Source organism: Desarmillaria tabescens (genome assembly GCF_030435595.1).
Source record: "Desarmillaria tabescens strain CCBAS 213 chromosome Unknown EV420scaffold_16, whole genome shotgun sequence".
Classification (NCBI taxonomy): Eukaryota; Fungi; Basidiomycota; class Agaricomycetes; order Agaricales; family Physalacriaceae; genus Desarmillaria; species Desarmillaria tabescens.
The window spans coordinates 506171-527877 of record NW_026848315.1 but is presented as its reverse complement, the minus strand read 5'-3'; the positions used below and the strand labels follow the sequence as shown (position 1 = coordinate 527877).

General features: G+C 48.1%; 4 protein-coding genes across 4 annotated transcripts; 1 reads left to right on the top strand and 3 right to left on the bottom strand.

Annotated features, from left to right (window-relative positions):
- Positions 1 to 9391: 9391 nt before the first annotated feature.
- On the bottom strand, positions 9392 to 9973 carry EV420DRAFT_1642583 (uncharacterized protein; the record flags this gene model as incomplete). Its single annotated transcript, XM_060477388.1, has 1 exon — positions 9392 to 9973. One exon carries the CDS (start codon positions 9971 to 9973, stop codon positions 9392 to 9394), a length of 582 nt encoding a protein of 193 aa, XP_060331110.1.
- Positions 9974 to 11387: 1414 nt separating this feature from the next.
- EV420DRAFT_1642582 (uncharacterized protein) lies at positions 11388 to 12257 on the bottom strand (the record flags this gene model as incomplete). Its single annotated transcript, XM_060477387.1, has 1 exon — positions 11388 to 12257. The coding sequence occupies one exon, from the start codon at positions 12255 to 12257 to the stop codon at positions 11388 to 11390; it is 870 nt and encodes a 289-aa protein (XP_060331109.1).
- A 6934-nt stretch (positions 12258 to 19191) lies between these two features.
- On the top strand, positions 19192 to 20249 carry EV420DRAFT_1479527 (uncharacterized protein; the record flags this gene model as incomplete). Its single annotated transcript, XM_060469586.1, has 6 exons — positions 19192 to 19262; positions 19283 to 19404; positions 19430 to 19510; positions 19565 to 19720; positions 19770 to 20133; positions 20183 to 20249. The coding sequence occupies 6 exons, from the start codon at positions 19192 to 19194 to the stop codon at positions 20247 to 20249; spliced, it is 861 nt and encodes a 286-aa protein (XP_060331108.1).
- Positions 20250 to 21180: 931 nt separating this feature from the next.
- On the bottom strand, positions 21181 to 21502 carry EV420DRAFT_1642578 (uncharacterized protein; the record flags this gene model as incomplete). Its single annotated transcript, XM_060477386.1, has 2 exons — positions 21181 to 21197; positions 21244 to 21502. The coding sequence occupies 2 exons, from the start codon at positions 21500 to 21502 to the stop codon at positions 21181 to 21183; spliced, it is 276 nt and encodes a 91-aa protein (XP_060331107.1).
- Between the last annotated feature and the right edge of the window lie 205 nt (positions 21503 to 21707).

Here is a 21707-nt window from a genome sequence, read left to right as displayed (position 1 = left end):
AACATGCACTGCATTGAAAAGGGGCTGGTGCGGGGGTTGGCTGTTGTGGAAGGGGGACATCGATGGGGAGAGTTGATTGTTAAAGGCAACAATGGGATGGAACATCGATTCAACGTCATGGCCACCCACACGTACCCAATACCTGAAGACACATACACACTGATTTGCGCTGATGGAGGTAAGTTTGGGCAGGTCCCCCAAATTAAATATTGGGCTGTCAGGCGAAGACTGTCCGGAGAGAGATTTGAGAAAGTGTCAGTGTTTGAAATGACAATTGAAGAGTGGAGGAGTTTAGAAGGTCTGCATATTACTAAAGAGTGTCGGAATATTCTAGTTTGAGTGATACACATTGTACTAGCTCTTCTTGAATCAAGTAGTTATATGGCTACCTGAGAGGGTGCACAGGCTCACGCAGTCACTGGTAGATATAAAGGTTCGTCAATTGCTAAAACCCATGCTATACTACAATGTGACATGTGAGGATGCGTTTCGTCATCTCTCGACCCATTGTTTGCAGGACATCCATGATTCGGCCAGCTCTGCTGAATTCTTTTCATCAATGTTGTCTGTTGTGTCAGCCTCGACAGCTGCGTCTTCTGTACAGTCACCTCCAACAACTCAACAATCTGTTGTGGGTAGACGATGCCTGGGTCGACCTTGGATTGTGAAAATTCGTCACCAAAAACTAGCGCTCTTTGCCAAATCTGCCACTGTCCCTGTCCTCTTCATCGTCCAACTCTCTGAGTTCAAACAAACAGATGCCCCGTCACTCAAAACATGTCTCAGCAAACATTGATATCCTGCTTGTATTCAAAATTGTCCCACAGCAGTCGAAGGGTGTTTCATACGTGTGTCAGAGCACGGTGCGTACCCTTCAGTGGAAGTGACAGTTGTGGGTGAATAAGATCCAGCTACAGCAAGAGTGAGTACAGCTGAACGTGGGTGAGAGAAGGTAGACTTACTTTTCTGAGTGCACTCTTGTCATATTTTCGACATATTCCTTCCTTTCGTGCCAGTCGTCAAGATCCGTAGCAGCTTCCTTGAAAGAGTTCTTGTTACATGAATAAACATCCACCGTTTTAGTACCAAACATGTACCTCAGTGTGAGAGGGAGAATGATGTAGAAGACATGAACTGAAGGAACTTGCACTATGAGCACAGTTCTCATCTTCGTCTCCAGAGTCCAATCTTCTGCATACAAAGTCGACGTCTACTTTGTTTCAGTATGCATTAGTGTTGCCGCAGCTTCGGCTCGAGCCGCCGAGCCGACTGAGCCACTCACGGAAATCTCTGAGCTGAGCTACCGATGACGGTGTAGTAGGGTATCCTGTCGTGGCCGGAGGGATCCATGTGCTATTTGGGCCTGTTTGGCAGCATCAGTAGTCAGATCGTAGCTTCGCATCATAGAGAAGACAGAATCACAACCTGATATCATCATCTCTGCTCTCAGTCAGCTCAGGCCATCCCATTGTGGTGACGAGAGCGTGATCCGATCCTAAATTTTGCATTTTGCGATTGCGGTGCACGAACCTCGGAAAGCGAAGAAAACACCTGAACACGGCAAAGAAAAAGTCAAAATCATTACCACTGCGTGGACCAGGTGGACAATTCATTGCGAAAAGCGACCTGCCTTCATACACGCCTCTGCCATCTAGCTCCAACGAGGACGATCTGTCCTCAACTGCCAGCAGTCTCTCATTGACAAATACAGACGATTTTTTCGGTGTTGCGGACTCCAGACACTGGACACCACCAACCTCGGAACCTCCACAGACTCAGACACCACAACCAACAGTCCACATCTCACGCCTATGCCAAATGTCATCAAAAGATACAGAGTTTTGGTTCGAAGGCGCTGATGGCAAAACGAGCCCAGGAGAATTCATTCGCCGATTCATGAGGGAGATGAAAGGAGGGACAGAACAGGAAAGATTGGACAACTTTGAGTACTATCTGAAGGAGGGAAGCGAAGCAGATGAATGGTTTAGACTGTTGGATGCTGGGAAGAAGAAAAAGTGGGCAGATCTGAAGGCTGAATTCGATGCAAGATTCCCAGGTGTGCAAAGGGCAAAGCCAAGTGCAATAGAGCTCAAGAGAGAGCTCATGGACATGAAACTACCTGACGAGGACGTAGGAGTGAAGAACCTGAACATGGAGGCATACAAGCATGTTGAGTTTGCCAACCGACTACTGGCAAAGGCGAAGGCAGCTGGCATATCAGGTGGAAAGTCAAGTATCTTGGCCATGCGAGATAAGCTGCCGAGGATTCTGAAGGAGAAGGTCAAGGAGTCTCAAGCAGATTGGAAGACATTCACAGACGAGATTGCAGGTGTGGATATGGAGTGGATCCGGAACGAGAGAGAGAAGGAAAAGGAGAGGAAAGAAAGAGAGAAGAAGCTGAAAGAGGAACTGCTGCAAGGCTTGCAGCAGACACCCACGAGAGGGCTGACAGGTGCCATGGCAAGCACTCAGCTATCATCTCCCAGTACAGGTCGACCAACAAACCCGAGATATGGGCGTCCACTGACAGACCACCAAATCCCACCCAATCCCTTTTCCTCCAGTGCCAACTGTGGTTCATCATTCCAAAACCAGCCTCAGCTGTCGCCTGACGAGCTCACCATTGTAACGCACTAACTTGGATTGAACAACGTTTGCCTCTAAACTGTCACTCGCGTTCAGTGATTCAGTTGTGAAGAGGGCATTGCAATCGCTAGGTTAGGAATGATAGTCCTTAGTCTTGGAAGCAGGGAGGTTCTGCGTGAAAAGTTAGGAGTGTATAACTTTAGCTGAAGCTGGGGTGTAAGACCACAGCAAGGCTCGTTTAAATACATGGTGGTATTTACTAGTATGTACTGCTCCTGTGTCTCGGTGCATGCTGTCCCAATGCAGCGCTGTCTTCTATGTCCTCTGTATCGTATGGTGTTTGGTATAGGAGGAGTCCTCCTGTGAGTAAGAAGACTAGCGTCCATAGGGCACGGTCTTCTGAGGAGCGTACGTGGCGGCTTGTCCATCCTAGGGTGTGATCACAGATGACCTAAAGAAGCGTGACTGGGTGAAGAAGGATCCGGCCCATAGAGTGTGATTGGTCTATGGGCCATCAAATGGATCATGCATGTGAGCGGTGGATCCAGGGACCTATCAGGGAAGACTGATGGTTGTGTTGTGGCAATGCCCCGGTGATGCGGTGTGAGCATGATGATGCTAGAAGCTCTCCTGCGAGTAAGAAGGGCATGGTTTGTATGGTGCTGTCTCCCACCGTGTGTGGCTGCAGAGCCCATGACAGAGTCCCAGTGATGTGGTCCATGGTGTGAGGTAATGCCGTGTGGGCGATGTGACCGAGCGGGTCATGAATGATGCGGATCAGGTACGAGGAATGATGATGAGAGTCGAATGATGAGTTGCTGACTTGCCGTGATAAGATATCATGATAAGATAAGATAAGCGAAAAATAGGGGTGAATTCATGACATTACCCCCTCACTAAGACTCGGTCGTCCCGACTGAGTCAGTGTAAGGTTCGCCTTCCTGTTTGATGTTTGATAGAGGTGATACATAACGCTCGGTTGCGTCTGAAGCTGGACCCAGGGAATCCGGGAAGAGTGTTGAGCTCTCGGTCCCTCGGAGTATCGGGTTTGCCTTCTGGACTGAAGGGCTTTCCTCTAGTGCGTCTCGTCATGGAGGTCTGTCATCTTCCTCTTCTTCAATAAGCTCCGGTAGACTTATTGAATTAATTTGTGGATTCTCCATCCCACCAGTAAGCAGTCTTTCATATGCTTCTAGCCGTTTCTTTTGTGAGCACCTTGAAAGGTCCGGCTCGCCTATTGGCCCATTTTTGGCCGGTCACGGTAAACAGGGGTTGGTGTCTGACCCTGTCACCTTTGTCGCAAGTTGGCTGTAAATGTTTTATCAGGATGTTATAGGTCTTCCATTGGACAGAGCCTGTTGCTGTTGGGTGGTTTTTATGGAGTCCTTCCACGAGAATTACTGCCTATTTCTTTTTGGCAGCAAATAAACCTTTGTAGCCAGTCGTGATCGTCTTTCGTCGATGGTGTAGGCTTTGTTGTTGGGGTCTTCTGCAGACCTTCCAAACTATCGTTTGGTGTTTCGCCTTGATATTGGTGGCGATGGAGGCATTTATCATATCATGATAGATGATCTTCATCCCACTTCATGGCGCTGTTTGTACTCTTGTTAGAGTCCACTTCCAGGTGGTACCCTCTCTTTTGTCGTTTGGGATGGCAAGCACGATGCTGAGCTCGTTTCAATGTGGTGGTGTGGTGCGGGTTGCACCCAGACACTGGGGCTTCACTCCCAGTGTACCTTCTGTGTGATACACCCGTGGTTGGGGTGTAGTGACTTTGGCGGTTTGGAATTCGTGACCTTAGATCGTTGATCCTTAGCTTGGATTGGACACGCTTGGTCTCGCATTGGTCACACTCATTGGGTGACTTAGGTCTTGGAGGCTTTTGTTGCAATCGCTGGGTTAAGTGAGGTGATCTCTTGGGGACGAATTCCATCGTTTTTGAGCCTAACGGCTCCCTGTACTTGGCGTAGCTTGCGCCTTGGTTGGGATCCACTTTTCAAGTGGAACTACTGCTTTGGTGGAGTAATCTGTGGGAACCCTGGGGGGAACACCACTGATTAGTATGGTTTGCATGTTCTCATGCCGCAAATTTTGATATAGGAGGTCATTCTCCTGTTTTGGCCTTGATATCGATCGTGGCCCTGATCCTCGATCTTTTGATCGAGATCGGTTGGTTTGGTATCAGCCAAGGATGATGTCTTGGTCTGATCATTGCGGCTGTTCTCAGCTAGCGATCTTTGATGAGGTAGTTCTCAATTGTTCGAAGGGATGCTATCAGGTCTGTCTCTGATGGCATTGGTGGCTCTCCTTGGATTATCGATCCTCAACTTGGATTGAACAAGGTTTGTCTATATCGATATCAACACTCGTTGGGTGATTTGGATATCGGAGACCCTTGCAATCGCCGGGTTGAGTGAGGTGATCCCTTGGGGATTATTTCCTTCGTTGGTGTTCTTGTTGGTGTTCCATCTATGGTAGAGGTCGGTCTCTCTATCTTGGTAGGTTGTGCATGGGCACCACTATCTGCGAATGTCACTGATTAGTAGCTGTTGACTGTTTTCAGTCACTGATCGTTTTCCAAGGTGGTTCTCGTGAAGATCTGTAGAATCCGAATGTAGAGTGTGTTTAAACTCTGGGATCTTTGGTTCTTTGAGGTCACATACCATCCCAACCCTCATGTGGGTGGCATTGACCATGCTTCATCATAAATATGTGATTTTTATGAGGTTTACTCCTCAGGTTGGAATCCCTTGAGATTCCAGGTCTATTAGCTGTGTGGCTGCCATAGCCTCGCGTTTGCTGATGAAAGGCTTCGATAGCCTTGCATGTCCCAGCGAAAGGGGAATTGTTTTTAAAGGTTTACTTCCTTTCCTGTGTTTCTGGACAGAAGGGATTTACTGTCCGTAATACGGTTGTGTGGTTAACAGTCACGAGCAGAGTGTCAGTTACTGTTGGGGTGCTCATCGCGCTCATTCTTGGAGCATAGCTAGTCTTGAATAGAGATGTAGTCCTTTGAAGCAGTCGGCTCAAGGGGAGTATCAGCTCCCTGAGGACTTACTTCTCTGAGACTCCTCCTGTTCGATCCTAGGTGTTGCTCGAATACTGGCTAGAGTAACGGCTTCATTGTTCTCTGAGGGAATTATTATGGCCTATAATTCCCAGGTATGCTTCTCGTAATAGCCTATGTCTTTTGGCATTCTAGATGCCAGTGGAGACATGGCTATGGTGATGGGAGTAGTGGGCATTGTCGGACTCTGGGTCGGTGCCCAGTTTACGTTAGAGCTTTGTCCCAGGTTCCCGAGGATGTTCCCACTTTGGTGTTCGGTTGTATGGCTTCCACAGCCTCGTATTTCCCAGCGAAAGGGATTGGCAGTACCCATAGATTGGGGGTCCAATAACTCTGGTTAATTAATTGGAGGCCGGTAGGGCGTGTCCAGCTATAATATAGGGGTTGACTGTTCTCAGTCAGCGATCTTTGAACGAGGTAGTTCTCATTGATTTTTTGCGAAGGTTTTGTCCTTCCCCTGTTAATCGGGATGAAAGGGTTTTATCATCCTTTAATTTGGTTATCCTGGAAAGTTCCTCGACGTTTAACAATAATTCATTTTTCTCGTCGCAATGGAGTTTTCCGGTTTAGCCGTATGATTTCTTCGAAGGTTTTCTCCTCCTCTATGGTTCGTAGCTTTTGGTTTTTAAAGGTTTCCTTCCTTCCCTGTGGTTCTGAACGAAAGGGATTTATCGTTCAATAGTTGAGCCAATGGCTCTTGATTTTTTGGCCTCTGCATCAATTTGATCGTGGCCCTGATTGTCGATCCTTTGATCAGGATTGATCAATCAATCCGGGATCTTTGGGAGTGTAGTTTAACATGGTGGCATCTTGAAGTTTTGACTATGGTGTATGCTAAGGTTGTTTGTTCACACGTAGGGCTCCAATCTGGTGCTGATATTCAGCGACTCAGATGCAAGGAGTGTGTCGCCAACCAATCCTTTAGCATGGCTCTGTAGTCAGGGAACTTGGTGTCATTCATCGGTCTGCTACCTTCCAAAGTTCGTCGGGGTTAGGAATGCAGGGAATTGGGATGATTGTTACTGTCCCAATCCTTCGGTATTGCTCCTATATGGCGGTGGTATGATCCATTCAGGGTAGTTATTATGACCAATAACTCCCTTCGTTGAGTACTTTCCATGCTATCTTATGATGGTGGGGTACAGACCACTTCATGCGTGAGTTCTGATTTTCACGTTTTGCGGGTCCATCGTCAATGGGTAGGGATAGGATTTTAATGGATTTTCTCTAATGGCAGGTTGTTTAGGCTGTGCATTAATCGCCTAAATTTCCTGTCCATCAATGATATATCCACTGTAAATGGGTTTTGCGTCCTTCTTGATTTGAGGCGCATGGCCCTTCGTGTCCACCTATGCATATAGGGTGCGTTTGGTCTCTCTCATCGGGGAGGTTTCATGGGTGAGTCGCCTCTCCTTTTTACCGGCTGTTTTTAACAGTCACGAGCAGAGTGTCAGTTACTGTTTTTAACAGGGTTTGTAGAGTATGAGCGTTACTTCTACGCTTCATGAGTTCCTCCTCTTGGATGAGTTTAACCAGAATTTCTTGAGTCCGAAGGGTACTCCTCCAATGAGTACTCGAGGTTTCCCTCTTTCGGCATTGGGGACTTCCTCCTGTTGCTGTTCGCTGCAGGTTTTGTGGCCCTTTGTGCTTCTGCAGTTACTTAGCTTCCTGCCTGTTCGCTTGCGCTACTAAGGTCTTTTCCACTCGGGGATGGCCCGCACAGTCCGGGTTTTTAAGAGTCCCATAAACTCTTTTTGGTAACTAATTGAATGGAGAGTTTCGGAAAATGAGCACCAACTAACGGTCGAGTTGGTGTTCATTTTCCGGTACTCCTTGTTATTAGGTATTTCAGCGATTAGTTACCGTTTTAATTGCTTGGTTGCCTCAAGGGGAGAATCGGCTCCCCGAGGGCTTACTACCCAGAGACTTCTTGTCCTGGTCTCTGCCTCGAGCAGTATGGCTTTCGCCCTGCGAGGTCTTTGGTCTTGAGGGGTCCTTACCCCGGTCCTTTACCCCGATGGGTAGATCGGTAACCCGTCGTGGACGCACACATATTGGCTCATCAGGGGGCCTTGTAGGGCCCTCCTGATTCCTCGCCTCAGCTGCTTTTCCAACGTGAGCTGTTGCTACAATTGGGGTAGGAGCGGCGGCTCGGGTTGTCGGCTGACCTTCACCTAGGCGACTGAGCGCAGCCTGATCCTGGCGTGGGGGGTTCACCGACTCTCTCGGAACTTTCCCCGTGTCAGGCAATTTCTTCTCCCCTGCTGGGAGCTTGATCCGAGCTGGGGTATTGATCCTGCTTCCGGGGACAATGGAAGTTACTGCCAAACCTTCATTAGCTCTATTACGCTGCAGGCCTCCATTGTCCCTGCGGCATGGGTCTCCGCTTTTCCGAGGGGTTCCCTGCCATCACAGAGGGGCCTACTCGTTCTTGATCCACCGCCACCAGCAGCAACGGTTCGCTTGCTCGTTTCTGAAGTTGCGCACAAGTCGTGCTTTCCCGAGAGTTTGGCCCCGGTTTGGCCTTCGTTTTGACCTCTCGTGTCGTCAGCGCCACTGCAAGGCAGCATGTCCTGACAGTTGGGGTTCATTGCCGATTTGGCGGCGGGGGAAATCCCTCGTACCCCGTATCGTCCAGTGGAGTGGGAAGTGTTTGTCTCGTCTGGTGGGGTTCTCTTTTTATGTCCTAGCATATTGCTTCCTTCTGGATTGGTTACGCTAGTATAGGAGAGGTGTCCCAATGTATATGACTTTGCTTCCATCCTCCGCTGGAGGTGCCACAGTTAGCTTCTTAAGAAGCGTGACTTGGTAGAAGAGGGTCGGGCTCATAGAAGTATGATTGGATCTATTGGGCCATCAAACGGATCATCAGACAAGGGTGATGATGACATGATTGGTGGGATTAAACGGGTTATGGATGATGCGAATAATCCGGTTTAGATCCACATCGCCAATCCAGATCTGTCTGATATTTCATAGGTTCGCTCGGTGTACCTCGCCATGAGGGTTCAGTGGGGGAGTCATCTCTTTTTGACATTATGGCAGATGACGTTGAGATGTTGCTCCTATGCTTCACTGATTTATTTGGGCAAGTCGGCCAGAGTTCTTCCTGTATTAGTGTACCGCCTCTTCCCCGTTCGTGGAAGTTTCCAACTCGCATGGATGGGTTTTTGTTGAGCTGACCAAATCAGTCATAGCTCCCTTGACTGTCAATCTTTTGAAAGATTGATTGGTCCTACAGCCTGGGAATCCCGTGTTTCCTATGGCGGAGGTCCGTCTCTTCGCCTCAGTAGGTTGGCTGGGATTTCCAGTCCCTCCGTGGGCCTCTGATTAGTTTGATCAGGGTCCAGATCATCGATCCTTTGGATCAATTGATCAATTGTCTCTTGATTGGGTTTGTCGCTTTAGATGCACAACATATCCATAGCGATGGTGTCAGGATTTGTTTTGAATCCTCGGAGTTCTTTTGTTTTTAAAGGTTGTCTCCTTCCCTGTATAACCGTAACAAAAGGGATTTATTGTCTGTATTGGTACCTACAAACATAATTTCTGAGTAAAAATTTATTGAGTAGGGTTTTACCTGAAAGAAAATTGAGTCCTGTTGTACAAGGGCAATTTGCCTGGTCCGTCATCGACTCCTTTCTTTTTGCACTAGTCCTGGTCGACCTAGGCTAACTTGCCTAGTCCTTTGTCGACGCCTCCCCCTCAGCATTTGTTGTTGAAGGGTCTTGCTCTGCTTCAAGCAGAGCGCCATTGGGACCTGTCAGATGGGCATTTGTTATCCCATCTAGTATGTCCAGGGAATCCGCAACGAATGCATCGTTCCTCTGTGGATTCCTTTTGCTGTTGCCGTGCGAAGTGGCTCTTCTGTCCTTCAGCATTTTTGACGAACCACTCCTTTTGCAGATCACATCTGCGATTCTTCCATACATGTCCAGTGTTTCCGCATCGGAAACATCGCCTTTCTCGCTTGAGACGCCCCATGTCCATTTCTTCATTTGTTCTTTCAGGGCGCGATGCGCCTCTGTATTGGGAAAGAGAGGGGATCCTCTTTCCTAGTTTGGGGTCTAGAGACGTGGTCCAAAACACCTCAGTGGGTAGGTGTGGTTTGGTCCAGTCTCCCCCCGGTTGCTTGGTATTGAAGATGTCTTCAGTGCTGAAATTCAGCACTAAAGACATGGATGGTTTCGTCCGTCCGAGAGGAGGTGTCGGTGGAGGTACCACTATCTTCGCTTTCTTCTCCTTCTTCTTTTTCCGGGATAGTTTGGTATTCTCTTCCCAGGAATACGGGGGGAGAGAGTGAGTCCCATAAGTCTTCATTGATGGCCGTTCTGGCCATGGGATTGGGCCATATGGCTTCGTACGCTGATACGCCGTCTACGCGTTCACACCTAGATTTTGCGATTTTATAACAATACTGTTGCAGGTCTATCCTATACTAGTCGTATATCAAGGGCTATAGTTGAGACTTTGGACTGATAGTCAAGTTAGCATGCTACTAGTCGAGTCAGGACTTAGGAATGATACCACTAGTGGGTCAGCCCTACCAGCCGACCGGACTAGCACCTCCAAAGCTAGTATGACTTAGTAAAATACGGTCACTAGTAAAGAATACAGCTGCTAGCGCCCAAACAAGAAGTAAGAACCCACACAGATCTCGACTATTCAGTCGCTAGTGGACCGATCTGGGCATGAACGCCTAAGTCAGGATGACTAGTCACGCGAGCACTTCTGAAAAGGACTTAGAAATGAACCAGTAAAGGCATAACCCTTAGCCCAGATCCGGCTAGTGTGATACAGATCTCATACGATCGGCACTAGTATAGCCGGGCTGCGCCCCGATCACAATCGAGCAGTTGCTACAGGCACGGTTACCCAACTATTCGTATAGCCGTGTCACTAGTGGAGCACTGCTGGGCAAAGGGTGCGGAAACGACCCAATAGCAGAGTCCCTCGACCTGCTATCCGACAGAAAGAACAGGCTAGGCCGACTATTGCGTGATTATTCCCCATATTTCGTGACTAGCCAAGACATCCTTACCAATATTACCCCTAGAGAATCTATTTATATTTATTCTGTACCTGTCTCTGTAGTATATAAGTAGTAGGAGGGGTGGCCTCGCAAGCCAGGCAAGCCATCCCCGCAATTGTGACCTACTAGTCCGTATTCTAGTGCCCCAATTAAAGGCTTTTGTGCTTAACCTCGACGAAGTGTCTACTAGTCGCTTAGTCACCTATAGTATTGAACGAATTGAAGTGTCTTAAAGTTACTATTCCGTCTTGGAGTGACTCAGAGCATTTCGAAGTTAGTTAAAGTATTTTCTTGGAGTTAAAGTATTTGTTCTTAGGCCAAGAGTGCCACTAGTCGAGCCTAGGGTGCCTGCTAGTCAAGTGTAGACCGCTTGTGAGACCCAGTATTTGGCCCAGAGTGCCACTAGTTTCGAAGTATCCGAGTTAGACCGAGCGCAGTTGCTCAACACAAGTCACTATTCATCCAATCGTGTCTTAAAACCCCGCTAGCGCGAGTATTACATCTTGTGTAGCTCACTAGTACCAAATATACGTCTTTAAACAACCTTTCCCTGATTTGTTGAAGTCTGCAGAGTGCTTCTATCATACTCGAAACACCCAAACTCAATAATATTGGTGATTAGTGTAGAGTAGTAGAGGGTTTTGGTGTTGTGGTGTTCATATCCATTCGCTAGCCTTTTGTCACTCGCCGTTACCGAGCACATCAACACGGTATCTGGCCAGGGGGATTCCCAGCCGTCCCCGGCAACTGAGTGCCAGGTGTCGTCGGCGGTTGAGTTGGAGTGCATGGGGGGTAGGTCCCAGGATCCTTCTTCAGGGGTGATCCAGGAATCCACTGGAAAGAGCGATCCCCAATCCAGTATCCCTTTTTCCTCGGCCACTCCTCTTTCCTTCCTGGCCATTTGGTGGATTCTGCGTGTGAGTTGTAAAGCGATTTGGTGATACCATTGATATACCCGGCTACAGAAGCAAATGGATCTTTTTGAGGCAACTTCGGATTCGAGCCGGATGACTTCTGCCTCATAGGAGGAGCCGGTGTCTGGGCTCCAATGGGAAATGTCTCCCTTGGGGTATGAGTCTGATAAGTGATCTCCTGACCCAGTGTGGACTCCCCATGCCTCTCTTGGAGTTCCGGTGGGGGAGTAGATTCCCCTGTTGAGCTCTGAGGTATGGAACATTGGTCCAGCCTTTCCGAATGACTCTGGAGATTCATCTCTTTGATGTCCTCCTGCGTCGGTTTTTCCGACTGTGGTTCGTCCACCTTCTCGTTCCTTTCTCCGGGCAGGGAGGAAAGGGGTAACGATTCCTTCGAAGGTGGTTCTTCGCTGCTCTGTTCCTTTTGTCGCACATCCCTTGCCACCATTGCTTCTACTACCCTCTTCCAGAGTTCGCCCCTCGATGAGTCAGTTGTACTCGTCGGTGTAGAACTGTTGGACATCGGGGGTGATGGGGGTATCAGGATCATCCCAGGATCCTCCAACATCCTCCCAGTATCCGGCTGCGAATTGGGGACTTCCGGGGTATTGGGTCTGGAGGTTGTTCCTAGTGTTGGGGCGAATGGGAGTTGATCCATTTCGTGGTTGCGGATGGGATTGAGTGCTGCGGTACAAGGGGTGCCTTACCAGGGATAGTAAGGTTTCTAGAATGGGAGTACGGCTTGTGATAGAGCCTATTGGATTCATACAGTCACCGTCGTTGAATGATGATGAGAGTATGAAATATTTCTGTAGGGGTGAGCAACCCCGAGGACTCGTCGTATAACGACAAGGGTTCCTTATTGGAATGCTCCGGATACTGCGGTCGTCCTGTTGATTAAAACGACGAGGGCAGTTGGGATAAAGCCCGTTACTCGCTCACTGATGAGGTAGTGAGGGTCGGTGCTTTTGTGGAGTGTAGCTTTGTAGAAGTGTTGTTGCTGGCGAGCTTGTGACAGCAATCAAGCAAGACAATACGGTCACCGTCGTTCGACGACGATGACGGTATTAATACAAGCTTCGGCTAATTGTAATGCACTAACTTGGATTGAACAACGTTTGCCTCTAAACTGTCACTCGCGTTCAGTGATTCAGTTGTGAAGAGGGCATTGCAATCGCTAGGTTAGGAATGATAGTCCTTAGTCTTGGAAGCAGGGAGGTTCTGCGTGAAAAGTTAGGAGTGTATAACTTTAGCCGAAGCTGGGGTGTAAGACCACAGCAAGGCTCGTTTAAATACATGGTGGTATTTACTAGTATGTACTGCTCCTGTGTCTCGGTGCGTGCTGTCCCAATGCAGCGCTGTCTTCTATGTCCTCTGTATCGTATGGTGTTTGGTATAGGAGGAGTCCTCCTGTGAGTAAGAAGACTAGCGTCCATAGGGCACGGTCTTCTGAGGAGCGTACGTGGCGGCTTGTCCATCCTAGGGTGTGATCACAGATGACCTAAAGAAGCATGACTGGGTGAAGAAGGATCCGGCCCATAGAGTGTGATTGGTCTATGGGCCATCAAACGGATCATGCGTGTGAGCGGTGGATCCAGGGACCTATCAGGGAAGACTGATGGTTGTGTTGTGGCAATGCCCCGGTGATGCGGTGTGAGCGTGATGATGCTAGAAGCTCTCCTGCGAGTAAGAAGGGCATGGTTTGTATGGTGCTGTCTCCCACCGTGTGTGGCTGCAGAGCCCATGACAGAGTCCCAGTGATGTGGTCCATGGTGCGAGGTAATGCCGTGTGGGCGATGTGACCGAGCGGGTCATGAATGATGCGGATCAGGTACGAGGAATGATGATGAGAGTCGAATGATGAGTTGCCGACTTGCCATGATAAGATATCGCGATAAGATAAGATAAGCGAAAAATAGGGGTGAATTCATGACAACCATCGTATGACAACATATGCAAAAATCAGTCCCACCATTGACAAAAGAGGCTGCAAGCGATTACGTTGCACAGTGTACAGCCTGGGATGCAGCACATGGAGCTTCAGCAACCGTTACCTACAACACGCCATACCCTTTAACTCCTGGCACCGCCATTCCGGATAGTGGAGAGTGCTTTCGGTGTGGCCAGGCAATATACCACAGACCATGTCCGGTTGCGAAAGATCGATGGATCCCCTATAAGAAGAGTGAATGGCGATGCCTATGTGACCTAGCCATGAAGGGTAAAGGCAGTACAAGCAGTAGCAGGGGTGGAGCACCACATGCAGTCAACTTCGTGAGTCATTTGGCATGGACTGGCATTTTTGATGAAGAGCAGGGAAAAGAGGAAGGGTCGTCCATCTAGACCACAACCGGACGGCCTGCAGCAATTTAGTGGATAAACAAGACAGTCAGTCCCTGATGCAGAAGAGGGCATTGCGGCAGGGGTTCATGGGAGCTCTCACGGAATTTTATACGGACAATAGCAAAGTACAGTGCTCCGGTACACAATCTATTACTGTTGACGTCTACTCCGTGGGATATGCACCTGAGATATGCACACCATTTGAAGCATCTATATGGCTGGGAGAGAGCGAGAAGGGAGTAGCAGTGAAAGCCTTCTTCGACGATGGAGCTATGGTTGCAGCTATGGACACCCAGCTGTTCCACAAACTGAAAGACAAACTAAAAGGATGGTCACAGTCACAGAAGTGCCTACGGGTAGCTAATGGAGATGTTGTAAGATCTGTCACACAGTGGAATGGACACATAACACTAGGAGGCGTCTCAGTCTTTGGAAACTTCGAAGTCTTCAATAGCGGGGGTGGCTGGGACTTTTTATTTGGAAAACCACTGTTGGAGGCATTCAAGGCAGTGCATGATTACAAAAGGGACACAGTACACATCCCAGTGGAAGGTGGATCAGCCGAGATTCTGAACGAACACAAATCAGAAACGAGAACAAGGAACATTAATGGGGGTGTGGCCAATTCACTTAAAACTCCCCTGGTGAGGCGAGTGCAAATCACCGATGTCAATGAAACAGAAGAAGCTGATATTGTTGAGAGCGCGATCTATGATGAAACACTAGCAGAGATGCCCTTCAGTGCCGAAAGCATGATAGAAGCAAGGTCCGAAAAGAAGGTTGAGTCACCCAGGCTTCTTCAGCGCCGCAGAGAGAGGGAAGAAGCTGAAGATCGGTTACGAGAGGCAAAGAGAGCTGAATGGCATCAATATTGGCACGAGTTTAAGGGAATAGGAAGACGAAGATGGTACAGATGGAGAGCACGATTGAATATGTCCCGCATTGTTCAAGAAACAAGGTGACAGCAGATGGAAGCCAAAATGGCAAGGCGTTCAAGCTCATCAGGGAGAAGTAACGCACCCCCTTCCAGGGAAGCTTGCCATCCCGCCCCAGTTTGCATCGTGTCTGACTCACACAACATGGAAGGTGACCTAGGATCCGAAGTTCACGTTGAGGGCCTGTCAAAGAATCCTCTCCACACCAGAAATGAAGGTGCTGATGGCGCCTTCAAACCACAACGAGTTGAGGAGGTGTTAAGACAGATAAAAATTGGACCAGACCTGACTGCAACCCAGCGCTCAGAGGTTGAAGAGCTCCTCAGGTCCTATGCAGACTGTTTCGCACTTTCAGTTAGCGAAGTGAGAAGGGTGGATGGAGCTGTACATCATCTCAACATCCCACAAGATGCATCATTCTCAAAGCGGGTTCATCAATGCCCCCTAACACCACTACAACGACAGTACCTACACGAAAAGATCGACGAGATGCAGGCAGCTGGGATCATCCAACAGTGCAATCCAAGTGATGTCAAATGTGTATCTCCGATAACGCTCGCACAGAAAGCTCATGAGGGAAAGGGGCTATCACTAGAGGAACTTCAGCACAAGGTCAATGATGAATGTCTCGCTGCAGGCTTACCACCAGCATTCAATCTACCACCACGACCTTCCTCATGTGCTGAAACAGACCTACTAAAACCACCGAAATGGTGCATATGTCAGAACTACTGAGAGGTTAATAAAGTAACAGAAATTGCACCTATGCCTCAAGGTGACATGCGAGCAAAGCAGCAAGCCGTCAGTGGCCACAGATGGTTGTCCTTGTTTGACTTTGCATCTGGCTTCTATGCTGTCGAGGTTGCAGAGGAATCCCAACCATACACTGCATTCTACATGGAAGGAAAGGGTTACTTCTGGTATCTGCGCATGCCCTTTGGACTTACCGGGGCCCCTTCAACATTTGCACATCTAACAGCAACAACACTGAGCGATCTCATCGCTGATGGTACAATGGAGCTATTTGTTGATGATGGAGCTGCAGCATCAGATGACTTTGGAATGATGATGGAGAAGATACGACATCTTCTTACACAAGTTCGAGATACAGGATTATCACTATCAGCCAGCAAGTCCAAATTCTTTGTGACAGAAGGCATTTTTGCAGGAGCAAAAGTCGGACCAGACGGTGTTACAGCTGACCCTGCAAAGCTGACAGCTATCATCAACTGGAAACAGCCTACCGATGCATTGAACCTATCTTCGTTCTTGGGTATTACAGGACACTTTTGAGATCTCATCAGGAGATATGCAAAGATTGAAGGACCTTTGCGTGACCTTACAAAGGAGGTCAACATTCCACCCAAATGCTCAAAGTCGGTGTGGCGACGCACCATGGCAAATCACAAGTTAAATGGCCGATGGACAATAGAACATACCAAGGCATTTATCGGCCTGAAGAAAGTGCTAACATCGGAACCAGTACTGAAAAGTCCAAGGTGGGATGGCAGTCATTTTATCGTTACCACAGATGGCTGCAAAGAAGGCTTCGCAGGCGTCCTCACACAACGCTTTCAAACGGTCCTACCCGGTGGGAAAGTTGTCGAAAAGATACATCCTATCGCATTCGCTTCTAAAAGAACATCATCATCAGAGCAGAATTACAAGCCTTTCCTATTGGAGTTCGCTGCGTTGAAGTTCTCCCTCGATAAGTTCTCGGACATCATCTGGGGGTACCCAGTTGAGATAGAGACTGATTGTCAGGCTCTACGTGATGTGCTGATTAGCAAAAAAATGAATGCAGCCCACGCCAGGTGGAGAGACGGTATTCTGGCTCATCATATCGTTGACGTTCGACATGTGCCAGGCAAACTAAATGTCGTGGCAGATGGCATGAGCAGAACCTGGGAGGGAGTACCACGATAATCTGGAGACGGCAGTGAATGAACTGTCAGTGAAGATTGGGAGCACTCACATGGTCTCAGGCATGATCTGTTTACAGTTAATCATCATGAGCCATCAGCATTGTGGAAGAGATTCCACAACGAGCCAGTATTTCAACAGGTGGTGGAAGCTCTAGAGGACAACCAGATCACGGGAAGTCTATGGACAAAACAGCATGCAAGGCACTGAGCTGTTAACTATGCAATAGAGAACGGAAAGCTCTGGCGCTCAGGCGTTGGACCGAGGGCACGACCGAGAGTAGAGTGTGTCACGAGAGAAGAGGCTACTAGCCTAGCTCGCCTTGAACATGAGAAGGGAGGTCACTGGGGAAGAGACTCAGTCAAGATCGCATTGCTCGACAGGATCTGCAGCCCGAAACTAGACGAATCCATTACAAAGGCTATCAAATCATGTTCTTGGTGCAAGAATTTTGGGGGTACTCACCTTCATTCATTACTGCAGCCCATCACAAGAAGGCACCCATTCGAACTGATAGTTGGGGATTATCTCTCACTCTCGAGTGGAAAAGGAGGTTACCATACAATTGGGCTGTACCTCGACACGTTCTCACAACATGCATGGGCATTCAAATATAAAACAGCAGGGAGCACGAAGACCACAAAAGAGGGGCTACACAGCATCTTTCAGGGTTTTCTTCCACCAGAAACTTTCATGATGGATGGCGGGGCACACTTCAAAAACCACGAAGTCAAAGATTTCTGCACAGAGTGGGGCGTAAAGCACCATGTCATCCCAGCATACTCCCCATGGGTGAATGGACTTGTGGAGGGCACGAATCGTCTCCTGCTGCATGTTCTCAAGCAGTTGTGTGCTCCAGAGCTGGGGGAGGACCTGCCAGAAGGGTATAAATTCACGGACTTACCAAGATCGTGGCCAGATCATCTTGATGAGGCCATTCGTTGCTTGAACTCACGAATCCTGCTGGTGCTAAAATACACACCAAAAGAGCTTCTATTGGGGATGATGGTAAATACAGCATCCACAACACTAGAAAATTCATCATCAGTGCTTTGCGAAGATGATGCACAATGCCATCTGGCTTTTGTAGCCCAGCAGCAGCTTGATGGCTACGATAGCATCGTGCGACACGCTATCAAGCGCAAAACAACATTCGACGCCAGAGTCCTTGCTCGTCATCCAAGGGAGGTTGTCTTCAAGAAGGGTCAGCTCGTCCAGGTTTACAGAAGTGACATGGACTACACCTTCAGAACGGAAAAGAAACTAATTCCCAAGTGGTCAGTGCCACTCCGTGTGCGAGAGCAAATCGTAAACTCGTACCAGCTCGAAATCCTTGATGGAAAGACATTGGAGGGTGAATTCAGCTCTCGGCGTTTGCATAGTTTCATCCCCAGAGAAGGTACTAGATTGGCAGCACAACAGGCAGAGTTGGAAAGCCGACTCCGGAGAGAAGAGCAACAAGAGAGGGCAACTGGCGCAGATGTGGATGTAGAGGAGCAGCCTGCTGACAAGTGAGCGTCGAGGACACCGCTCGTTCTTTGACAGGGGCACATGTAGTAGGGTATCCTGTCGTGGCCGGAGGGATCCATGCACTATTTGGGCCTGTTTGGCAGCATCAGTAGTCAGATCGTAGCTTCGCATCGTAGAGAAGACAGAATCACAACCTGATATCATCATCTCTGCTCTCAGTCAGCTCGGGCCATCCCAACAGCTTGTAGCTTCTGCGGCTTGGCTTGGCATTGGAGCTGGCTTGACCCCGCTCGAAGCTGGCTAAGCTGTCAGCTGGTTCCTAATCGGGATGCTGACGCATACCGTGACCTTCTCCCCCTCTCATCGTCTTTTCCTGTGTGCTTGCTGCTCTATCTCGACGATTTTCACCTCCTTCAGTATCTGATTCATCTTATAGCAACTCTGTCCTAGATATACATGAATAGTATCCTGTTTTTCCTCTGTCAACTTGGAGTGACCTGTTGTTGGGTCAACACTGCGCCACCACTCCCTCAAGTCGTATTCCAATGAATCAAAACGTCAAATTTTGCCATTGTCCTCGGCTGTATCCAGGACTGTCTCTGGGTTATGGGTATATCTGTCAGTTGTGTGTCCTTGTTGCTTACAACAGGTGGCAATGTGAAGGAAAAAGGTTGGGTTTAGATGTCATTCAGTGAGTCTCCTGTCAATTTTTATGCTTTTTTGCTCTCATCTTGTCAACAACCACTGCTCTGAAAGCCGCATATGCTGTTGGAAACCGTACAGGTAGCAACCATATGCACATACAGCGGCCTCAAAAACATTTATATTTCGCTATGTCTAAGGCAATGCTCCCTCCCAATTCTCCCTTCATGCTCAATACTACTCTATCTTGTAGCTGCCTATTCCCTTGTTGATGCCACCATGCAGAAAAGCAAATCAGACCTGTCCTGGCAGAGGGTTGCAGATGGCATTTCAAGTAGAGAACCATCACGGTATGTGGACGGTATCATAGTTCCATGGCCCCAACTTATAAACCAAAAGGGACTGATCTGGATGCTCCTCCGAAGAGCAGGAGGACAACCCACACAACATCAAAAAAGCAAGGTTCTGTATTTTCTCCTGTTATTATTATCTGTGTGTCACTGATGTGCGGCATCAGCTGCAAGTACAACGCTGAACCAGTCAAAAAATACTCAAGCAACAACGGTAAATACTCACAATCAGTCACCACTGCCATTAGGTATGTCTGTCAAATTAAGGAGAACTTGTGTATTTACTAACAACGTCTCAATAGTTTCTTGGACGTTGACCCATGGTGCTACAAAGAATCACAAAACAACATCCAGCTCAGTCATTGGTGCCAGCGGTGACGAATACCAAGGGAGTCCTCGTCGTGGCCGTCATCATCGTCAAAATGATCCTCCTGAAATAGTAAACATGTCTCCTCAACGTATGTTGCATATCCATGTTCAATACAGACTTTGACATATGTATTCTAGGTGTAACAATAGTATCTGAAGACAACGATGAAGACTGGTTTGGTCCAACACTCCCACCATCTTCGCCTCATGTACTCGAAGGTCCTGAGGATATAAGGACTCCATCAACGCCTGTCCACCCCCCTCCTCATAGGCGTGAAGCGACCACATATCGGTTTGTTCATTTTGATGCTCCAGACCCTCCATTGTCACCTGTAGAGTCATCTCCATTGCCATCCCCGAGCTCAAAATCTTCTTCTGTATTGAGCCATGAGTCATCGCCATCAAGCTCCCCTTCACCAACTCAAAAGGACTCTCGTGGTGCAGGCGATATATGGCCATTCTTTGTAGAGGAAGATAGCCATCGCATCTGCAAACTGTGCAGGTATGCTCACCATTTATCATGGTTTGATTCATTCTCAACTGATAACTAGGGCTAATAAAAAGTCAGCCACAAGACCGAAAACATACCGGATGAGCACAGGCACTACTGTTCTCTGAAATCATCTCATGAAGGAACACATGCATCTTTGGGTGGCTGCATGTGATAGGCTCGGGGTGTCAATTAAAGGTAAAGCGGGAAGGGCTGCTCAAAAATTTCAGTGTGAGAATAGCCTGGAGTGCCATGATGCAGATGTGGCAGATCCTGACTCACTACCTGTTCCTGAGTACTTGCATGATGTGTTTATCGATGCTATTGTAGAATGGATCATTGCCAATGATCAGGTGCATGAATATGTTCAAGTGTATCTTAGAATATCACTGACAATGTTACAGTCTATTAATGCAGTTGAATCTCTGCATTTATGTCAAATTTTTCTCATGCTCCGAGAAGAGTTGAAACCGTCTGATATCCCACACTGTACATATATCCACCAGCGAGTCATTGAGACGTGGCAGAAACACATTGAGACACTGAGAGCTGAAATGGAAGTACGTACTGAAATGATTGTGATTCCATATGCTAAGAAGTTCCAGTCGTCTCAGGGTTGCATATCTGTGACTATGGACCTGTCAACAGATTTGAATCTTGTCAATTTTATGGCGATAACAGTGCACTGGATAGAGGCTATTGGCACGAATGCGGATGGCCTCACAATGTTATGGTTGCGTTCTGATCTAATTGGTTATCATCAGATTCCTGGGTGCCACAATGGTGAACATTTGGCAGCTGTGTTTCTCTATATTACAGACAGGGTGGGAATTATGAGTAGGGATCCTTGTCAACAGCTGAAGGCTTGTACTCGGAACTAATAAATGATTTCATATGCTAACATACTATATAGCTTGGCTGGGTTACAATGGATAATGCGGCAAATAATGGGACCTTTATGACACATGTCTAGTGATGTGCGGGTCGGGTCGGGCCGGGTTTTGTGGGCTTGGGCTGGGTAATTCAGGGCCTGGGTTGAGATTTTGACGAGCCCGAGCCCTAAGCCCTGACCCTCACTGGGTCGGGTCAGGCTTGGGTAGTAGACCCGGGCTTTTCACGTACCTGCTTGTTTTTCTGGCACCTCAGGCTCATCACATTCCTCCAGGGTCTCATCATTGGTACATACACATTTGGACTGCCGAGGTACAGATGGCACAGCAGTATGCTCATTGTCGCCTGATGGGTTCAGATTATCAGGACCATGTTTTCGCGATGATGAGGGTGGTGGCAGTGATGTACTTTCTCCATAGCGCTGAGGACGCCGATGATTGCGTCTTCCATCAACAATAAGATTAGGATCAGGCTCATCTCGCACAAGCATGAAGGACAAAGCAATTACTACGATTTTTTCAGTATTTTACAAGTTATTTGTATCATGTAAGAACTGTACAGTTTATCAGCCACCAAAGAGATGAAATTCAAATGACAGGATGTACCTGATATAGTCTCCACTTACATCTCTGATATCTCATTACATAGACCACTTGGTATGATGGTGTCCCTCATTGTTTTCACGCAGTGAGAGT